This window comes from Cyprinus carpio, chromosome B22 (assembly GCF_018340385.1).
Source record: "Cyprinus carpio isolate SPL01 chromosome B22, ASM1834038v1, whole genome shotgun sequence".
Taxonomy (NCBI): Eukaryota; Metazoa; Chordata; class Actinopteri; order Cypriniformes; family Cyprinidae; genus Cyprinus; species Cyprinus carpio.
In genome coordinates this window covers 24,794,034-24,802,488 of record NC_056618.1, presented here as the reverse complement: position 1 = coordinate 24,802,488, position 8,455 = coordinate 24,794,034, and the positions used below count along the sequence as shown (strand labels likewise).

At 36.5% G+C, this 8,455-nt stretch overlaps 1 protein-coding gene and 1 long non-coding RNA gene across 4 annotated transcripts; both read left to right on the top strand.

The window, feature by feature from the left end:
* Window positions 1-198: 198 nt before the first annotated feature.
* On the top strand, window positions 199-950 carry LOC122141729. Its single transcript, XR_006158043.1, has 2 exons — window positions 199-336; window positions 505-950. It is a non-coding gene; the product is annotated as an uncharacterized LOC122141729 (long non-coding RNA).
* Window positions 951-1,622: 672 nt separating this feature from the next.
* On the top strand, window positions 1,623-8,145 carry mbd3b (methyl-CpG binding domain protein 3b). Of its 3 annotated transcripts, none has more exons than XM_042749312.1 (8): window positions 1,668-1,779; window positions 3,921-3,989; window positions 4,972-5,131; window positions 6,209-6,346; window positions 6,432-6,522; window positions 7,515-7,692; window positions 7,782-7,934; window positions 8,026-8,145. In XM_042749312.1, exons 1-7 carry the CDS (start codon window positions 1,766-1,768, stop codon window positions 7,927-7,929), a joined length of 798 nt encoding a protein of 265 aa, XP_042605246.1. In that variant the 5' UTR covers window positions 1,668-1,765; the 3' UTR covers window positions 7,930-7,934; window positions 8,026-8,145. The 3 variants fall into 3 exon arrangements, with proteins under 3 accessions (XP_042605248.1, XP_042605246.1, XP_042605247.1); XM_042749313.1 differs by having other exon boundaries at window positions 1,697-1,779; window positions 3,924-3,989; XM_042749314.1 differs by lacking the exon at window positions 3,921-3,989 and having other exon boundaries at window positions 1,623-1,779.
* Window positions 8,146-8,455: the final 310 nt, after the last annotated feature.

Below are 8,455 nucleotides of genomic sequence, written 5' to 3'. Positions count from 1 at the left end.
GGCTTTTCTTGTAAATTAGATTTTTCTATTATAGTTAAAAAAAAAAAAAAGGTGTTCAGTTTTCTTTTTGTGCCCATGTAACGTTACATTTCATAATTCTTATTTAAATCAATTAAAAACGCATCACCAGCATTTTGTTGACTATATGTTATTCACACTCTTATGCATACACAGTCTCCTCAGTTCCAGAATTTTCTTTCAGGCTAATAACGGACAGCCCGGGGTCCTGATACAGCCATTTGAACATGTTTACCTTCTGAACAGAGAGAGAGAGAAAGTTATGCAAAAAATAATAAAGCGGATCGGACCCAAATATGTCTCCATTGCCAGGATGTGGTATATTCATACTGTTTAATAGACAGTAATATGTTAACTGAGTCAAGCAGCTCATCTGACATTTAGCACGTGTTTCCACTGTTATAATTCTAGAATAGCATGCTAGTAACTATTTATTAGTAATTATAGATTTTTGACATATTTTTGGTTTCTTTTCTTGCAATTCAGGGTTCCCACTCGGCCGATTCTAGATTATGTTCCCTATATTAGAGGCAAATTCAAGAAGGATGACTAACTTAGTTGTTCAGCTCCTTATGGATCTGAGGAAGGCGGTTGCTGGGCTTTTTTACAGGGAACAAATAAAGCTGATGCTTCGACTAGCCAGTAGGCGGCTCCAGTGATGCCACATTCAGCCATAAAGACCGAAGAGGATTATCTGTCACTTTAAGACTTTTTTGTACTGCTATGGTTGAATAATACTTCATATTGTCTTAATGGTGTATTATCAGACTGCAGATAGCTAGCTTGTCTTGCTAATAAGTTGCTGTCTTTCTGTACAGGGATTGTTTTAGGCTTGCTCATGTATTCCAGCACAATCCCGCAGGATTTTCGAGTGGGATTTCCTGCACGACTTAAGCAGAATGAACAAGTAGTGAACTGTGCTTAAAATAAATTTAGATTGTTTTATTTATTCTTGCTCATTTTATAATAATTTTAATATTATTTGATTATAATATATTATATTTTTCAAAGATTTTACATTATTTTGTTTAATTTTTTTTAATTGTTTAAATTAATTTTTATGCAATGTAGGGAGGGCGACTGATCTAAAGTATAGACATGTGTTACCCATCCTCAGTTGGAACATTGCTCAAAAAAATGGCCCTGTGTACCATCAGCCTTACAGTATGAACAGTAACTGAAGAGGTTACCATGATAATTTTTGTAAGTGACAAAGCAACCAATATAACAAGCTCTGCTGTGTACAGACATCTAACAGATGTCTTTAAGATGTAAGTTTTACATACATTCTAAATCACTAACATCTTAAAGACATCTTCTAAACGTCTATTTGACATCTGATAGGAAACTTCCCATAGATGTATAAGTTAGCAGATGAGTAAACACTTTAAAAACACATCTTGCAGACATCAAATAGACGTCTATGTGATGGACGTGTGCTATCAGGGAAGCTAATTCACTGAATGCAACCTACAACATATACTGTAAAGCAAAAATGACCTGTATAATATAAAAATACACTTTCTTAGAATAAAAAACGAATTATAAAAACAAAACGGTGTATTGTATTGCCATCATGTGGTTTATGTTTACCCGACTACCGCAGGGCTTTGTCTCGTTAAGTCAACACTAATCGGGCATAAAGTCTTTCATTTGTCTCATTGAAGGGGGAGGGGAGAGAAAGTATAGAGGAAGAGAGGGGGATTTAACATTCACAAAAAAAGGCGACACCAACAGAGAATGCGCGATGGAGAAAAACGAGTAAGTATATAACCGATTTAATATCTCAAACGTGTTAAATCGAGATCCGCATTTGCATTTATAGTCACGCTGGTTTACGAGCAAAGCGATCGCTTTTGTTCGTTTGAGTCGACTAGTCTGCGCTTTGCCGGGGCTAACGTTACTAGTTTGCGCAGTGCTTTCAATCGGAGATGGTCTTAAAGAAAGAAAACGCGTTTGGCGTATGATAAACTAATTAATGCATTGAAGGGGTTTGTGTGGCTACATGCATGAACAGATACAATTCGGAAGTATTCGGAAGCGTGTTTTGTGTAAACATGAAAAGGTTTTGCTAAATAGACTGTTTATTTAAGCTTGTTTAAGCGTCGCGCTGGACCGGGTGCAGCATGTTTGCGTTCCGCGATTGTCATTTTAGCGCACGATGCGTAGTTTTCACCAACCGTAGTCTTTCATTCAGTTTCTCGATGAAACGACTCGTGCATATGTCTCTGGTTTTACTGGTAATGCATTTGTTTACGTTCACAATCGGTCGAGGTTGCAAAATATGATACTGTGGTAACATAACAAAGAGATGCCGGAATTGCAGCACTGCAACGAAAATACCGCATACATTTATTATACCACGAGTGCCACTACAGGGTTATGGCATCTGAATGATGCGTGAGGCATAAGTGTAGCCTGTTTTCCAAGCGGAAGAATCTTATATTGAGCAGGAGAGCCCAAAGTGATGAGGCTACGGTGCGGCGGAACGTTTGTAAAGTGACAAAGCAACATTATTGAAAATAGACACTTTACTGATACACGTAGGTCTTTTGTAGTTATTATTTAGTAAAAACATTGGATAATAAGCATGTCAGCAATGGACTGTCTCAAGGAGTGAAAAGTGTGTGTTATGTGAGGTGCTGAGTACAGAGGGGGGATTGTCATGTAAAAGTAGGCCCAGCTGTGGAGGGGATTTTGTGTGCTGTATTTCAGAAGAGGGTGGGGGTGCATGTCAGTTGAGTATGTGAAACGAATCCAGATTGAATTGGCACTTTTTTACCCTAATGATTCGGCCAGACCGGGTTAGAATTATAAAAAGTTATTTCACTGGCTTGTCAAAGAATTTGAGTCAAAGTGCACTGGATATCAGCGGAAGGAGAGAGAGATAAAGTGCACTAAATGTATGTAAATGAATACATATACAGAAAAACACCTTTGCCTGCAGTGGTAACCATAGCAACAGCTGATTTTTTTTTTCTTTGAAACAAGTGTGACATACAGCCAAGTATGGTGACCCATACTCAGAATTCGTGCTCTGCATTTAACCCATTCAAAATGCACACACACAGCAGTGTACACACACACACACACACACACACACACACACACAGTGGGCAGCCATTTATGCTGCAGCGCCCGGGGAGCAGTTGGGGGTTCGGTGCCTTGCTCAAGGGAGTCTTGGTATTGGTGTTGCGGGACACGAACCCACAACCTTAGGGTTAGGAGTCAAACTCTCTAACCATTAGGCCACAACCTCCCCGTGAACAAGCTGTTCAAAAGATGATTTGAGAAGTGAGTCAGGCATCTTATCTGTTGACAAGTCAGATTCGTTTTAACAAATAGTGACTGTTGAAAGAGGTTTTATTGATTCATCAGTTCAGTTCATTTGAGAAAGTTTACGATTGTTTGCATTGTCGCTCTGAATAAAACTTATTTTTGTTGTTGTTGTTTTTATTTTTTTTTGCCAAATTAATTTTCAAACTGGTTTGAAGGAATGTGTGAAATTTGCATTGTTTCATTTATGATTCACCAACCTAATTGTTTCTGCAGAACCATTCAAAAGAATCAGTTTTAAAAAATGGTTCATTTGGATCTCTATTCAGTCGGTTTCTATCACGGTAAATTTAACAAATTGTCTCATTTTGTGAATGTCAATATGTCTAGTGATGCGTTTGTTTACATTCACAGTTGACCGAGTTTTTATGCAAAATGTTTATTTTTTGTTTTTTTTGTGGTATGTTTATTTTTTAAAAATGATTTGTTTGGATCTCTATTCCATTTTCCTATTCCACTGTCAACTGTTAAGTTGAACAAATTGTCTCACGGTCTGAATAAACCTATTTTCCAAGGATTCCCAGTCAACAACATGTCATAAATAGACATGACTGTTCTTTTTTTAGCAGAGGTGAGGAAGAAGAGGAAGAACAGAGGCGGGAGAGGGGGGAGGCAGGTCGTTTGTATAGTTTGTGGTATTGTATTACTTAATCAATTATGAAAAAACATCTATGTTGTTATATGTTTGCACGCCTTGACAAGCTTGAAGAGCCATCGACTAATGCCAAAAAAGTTTGTCCAGAGTTGTGCATGAACTTGAAACAAGCACGAAATCTTCATGGTGTCATCATGCAGAGTATTCAGTGAACTCATCTTCGCATCACACCTGTGTCAACTAACTTTTAACAGAGGATCGTGATTTAAAAGACCGGGGTTGTTTCAGAAGCAGAAGGGCAACTGCTTAGTGCAGAACGTCAAGTGAGATCTAGACAAACAGTATTACTATTATATCAAACTATGTGAAACAAATGTATACATTTGGCTGAGAAGATTGACGGGGACAGCTTACAGAGCTTGTTAGGGCACTTAAAAGGACATCATCTAGTGCAAGTGTTTGAAAACCCTAGACACAGTAGAGGATTGTATTCACACTACACTTATAAGAAAGTTAATTGAGTTTAGAATAGTTTTTTTTCTTTCTGTACAGCAAATATGCAGCATTAAATATATATATTTTTATTTTTATTATTACTTTAAATTAGCTTTTAATTATTTTAAATGCAATTAATTATTTTATATTTAATTGTATATTAATAAAACAAGTATTTGCATTAAAATTGCGAAATTTGTATCAATTCATGTGTTTTAAGCATTAAAATGACATTTTGAATGTGATTTTAATGCCGTCATAACTGTCAGTGTTAAAAGATAGAAAGCGTTCAAGTCCTCACAGTATTCATGGTCTAATAACATTGTCATGTCGTCATCACAGGCTTGGGATTTATCAAATAATTATTTATTATTTGGGAGTTGGGAATGTTGTTTTTTGCGTTTTTTGTGTTTGTTGTGTTTTAATTTTGGTATTGAAGTCACCATAACCCATTCTCTTTCCAAATGTGCATCCATATGAGTTTATCAGCTCTCTGAGATGTGTCCTATTATGCTCCCCCTCGCCAGCCCCACTGGGAAGAAGTTCCGGAGCAAGCCTCAATTGGCCCGTTACCTTGGCAACTCCATGGATCTCAGCTCCTTTGATTTCCGCACAGGCAAGATGCTCATGAGCAAACTGAACAAGAACAGACAGAGACCCCGATATGACAACAATAGCCAGACTAAGGTAAGACGACTGCAATAAATTGTCATTTCAAAAATGTTATTTGAACAAACATTTTCAGATTCAGAAAAAAATATTGAAAAAAATGTAGCTTTACATCAGTTGCTCAGTAATGGATCCTCAGCAGTGAAATGGGTGCATTCAAAATGAAATTCAAAACAGCTGACCCAAAACATCAAACTTTAAATTCACAACTAATCTAGGTCCATTTGTTTACATCTTTTGAAGTATTGTGTTTATAATAATCCACTTCGGTTTATGTCCATCAGTTAACATCTTGTGAAGCAGTAACCAAATGAGTCCTCTGAAGACGATTTTAACACCAAACCAGATAGTATTTTAGTCTTAATTAGTATAGTGTTGTTTTTTCTTTTGAAAAGCGGTAATATTATATAAATAAGGAGAGAAATATGCACTTTACAAGAGACGATTTTAACACCATGGGGTTTGGAGTTTTAAAATAGGAAGTATTCTATCTAAACATTACATTTTTGTTCCTGTGGCTCAGTGGTAGACCTTGTGCGTTAGCAGCACAAAGGTTGTGGGTTCGATACCAAAACACATTCTAAGTAAAAAAAAAAAAATGTTACTGAAGCACTACAGGGGATATGCACTATAAGTTGCTTTGGATAAAAGCGTCTGCTAAATGCATAAATAAATGTAAGTTTTGTGCAGAAGCAACAGTTTAAAGTAATTTAATGATGGATTTGTTTTTGATTTTCACACAGCTTTTCAGTTCACAAGATGTTAAGTGATGGACTGTAGTCGTGTGGATTACTTGTGATGTTTTTATCAGCTGTTTAGACTCTCATTCTGACGGCACCCATTCAAAATGCAGAGGGTCCATTGGTGGGAAAGTGATGTAATGCTAAATGCTAAAAATGTAGCTCATCTACATCTTGGATAGCTTTAGGGTGAGTGAAATGACAATCACATGTTCATTTTTGGGTGAATTATTTATTTAAGGCTATTTCAAGCCAGTTTTACTGGTCAAGCTCGTCTACCTGCAACAATATCCAGTAAAAGACCTGCAATTCCCATCAAAAACCAGTTTAGTACAGTGTGTTACATCTTTAACAGGGCAAACCTGACCTGAATACGTCCCTCCCAGTACGACAGACGGCCTCCATCTTCAAACAGCCTGTCACAAAAGTTACCAACCACCCCAGCAATAAGGTTAAAACAGACCCACAGAAGGCCATTGACCAGCCCAGACAGGTAACACTCATCTACTCCAAGTTTTATTTAGCAATAACAGTATTTTGTTATAGTGCCACAATGCTAATGTACTTTTCATCTACAGCTTTTTTGGGAGAAGAAGTTGAGTGGCCTCAATGCCTTTGACATAGCAGAGGAGTTGGTGAAAACAATGGATCTCCCCAAAGGCTTACAAGGTACGTCTGTGCAAGATGAAGAACTTAATCCAAGTGTGTTTATTTTAATCAAGAATAAATGAAAGTCAATGTTCCATTACTTTGTGAAATCTGAAGAGAACGAGAGAAGCAAACAAAAACTGATCAAAAGTAAGCCAGAGTACATAAATAACAGCAGATAAGGCCCAAACAGAGAGCACTGACATGAAACAGGTAAACACACTCAGGGGAGGTAAGTAAAAAAGTGATGATTATTCTAAGATATTAGTTTATATAGTCATGTATTAGTTAAAGAACGTGAATAAGGTGACTAAAACACAAAACTTTTACAGGTGCAGAGAACTTTATAAAGAGTTTAAATTTGCTTTACAGTTTATTTATTTATATTTTGTTTGTGTTTGCTTTACAGTTTATTTATTTAAAATGTTATTTTTTATTTTTTTTATTTTTTTGAATTAAAAATACACACTACCTTTAAAAAATTTGCGACTGTTGGATGTTTTTGAAAGAAGTCTCTTATGCTCTCCAAGGCATTTATTTGATCAAAATTACAGTAAAACAGCAACAATGTAAAATATGATTACAATTTAAAATAACTGTTTTCTAATTTATTTCTGTGATTTTCGGCAGCCATTACTTTGTAAAATATGATTACAATTTAAAATAACTGTTTTCTAATTTATTTGTGTGATTTTAAGCATCTTTATTATGATTTATTATTATCAGTGTTGAAAACAGTTGTGCTGCTTAATATCTCAGATTTTTTAAGGATTCTTTAATTAATAGAAAGTGCATTTATTTATTGTCCAGAGTTACTTAGAACTGCATTTATTTGAAAAAGGAATCTTTTGTAATATTATAAATATATTTTCTCTCACTTTTGTCAATTTAATGTGTCCTTGCTGAACAAAAGTATTTATTTCTTGTAGCATCATAATGTGACATCTAAAATATGTTTAAAAAAAAGATGTTAATAAAATGAATGAATTTGATCATATTTGACGTCACTAAAGGAGTGGGCCCTGGCTGCACAGATAAGACCCTGTTGTCAGCTATTGCCAGTGCTCTTCACACCAGTGCGGCCCCCATCACGGGCCAGCTGTCCGCCGCTGTGGAGAAGAACCCCGGCGTGTGGCTCAACACGGCTCAGCCTCTCTGCAAGGCCTTCATCGTCACAGACGAGGATATCAGGTATTTCTGACCTTTGAATGATGCACAGTATCATATGTATGCATGGGAAATTTAAGTTAGACTAATACAGTTGATTTTTATGGTCACAGAAAGCAAGAGGAGCTGGTGTACAGCGTGCGAAAGCGACTGGAGGAGGCTTTGATGGCCGACATGTTGGCTCACGTGGAAGAAACGTCTAGTGAGGGTGACGCACTCAAACAGGAGGGGAATTGCAATGATGATAAACAGGAAGTATAGCAAAGGTAAGCAGACCGTTGGAGAAAAGTGATAGCATTTCTGCTATTGTTTCCTAAAAGAAATAGTCACCAAAATGCCTCTTTTCTTTTTTGACAGGGCATTCAAATGTGTCTGAATTACCCGCACATGAGTTTCCCAACACAACCAGACACTTGTTGATCAACACACCACGGTGATCTCCCAGCTTCGCTGAACATCCATCCATGTACGCCCCTCGGTTGGGTCCTTTCTGAGACTGTTGGCTCGATTTTCAGGCATTTTTCCGTTTTATTCTCATTATATTTTTAATTTTTCAAACATTTTTCTAAAAGAACAAAATGTTAGAAAAGTTCAGCAGTTGAACTGCCTTCTGTATTAAATGTTTTGAGTTTTTTTTTTTTGAGAGGAAGTATTTGGATTTAATAGGGAGATGACAATCAAGTCAAAAATACAGTCCTCTAGTTCTAGTGGGTGCTAAACTTGGTCACAGATGATCTAAACTGATCAGTTGATTATTCTCTGTGACTAAAACTGTTTAAAGCTCTGT

What these genes read in the sequence shown, in the direction of transcription:
- mbd3b (XM_042749312.1), top strand. An exon ending in GGTCGTTTGTATAGTTTGTG is followed by an intron (nt 3,990 to 4,971) that starts GTATTGTATTAC and finishes CCCCCTCGCCAG; the next exon opens with CCCCACTGGGAAGAAGTTCC. An exon ending in CCATTGACCAGCCCAGACAG is followed by an intron (nt 6,347 to 6,431) that starts GTAACACTCATC and finishes TTTCATCTACAG; the next exon opens with CTTTTTTGGGAGAAGAAGTT.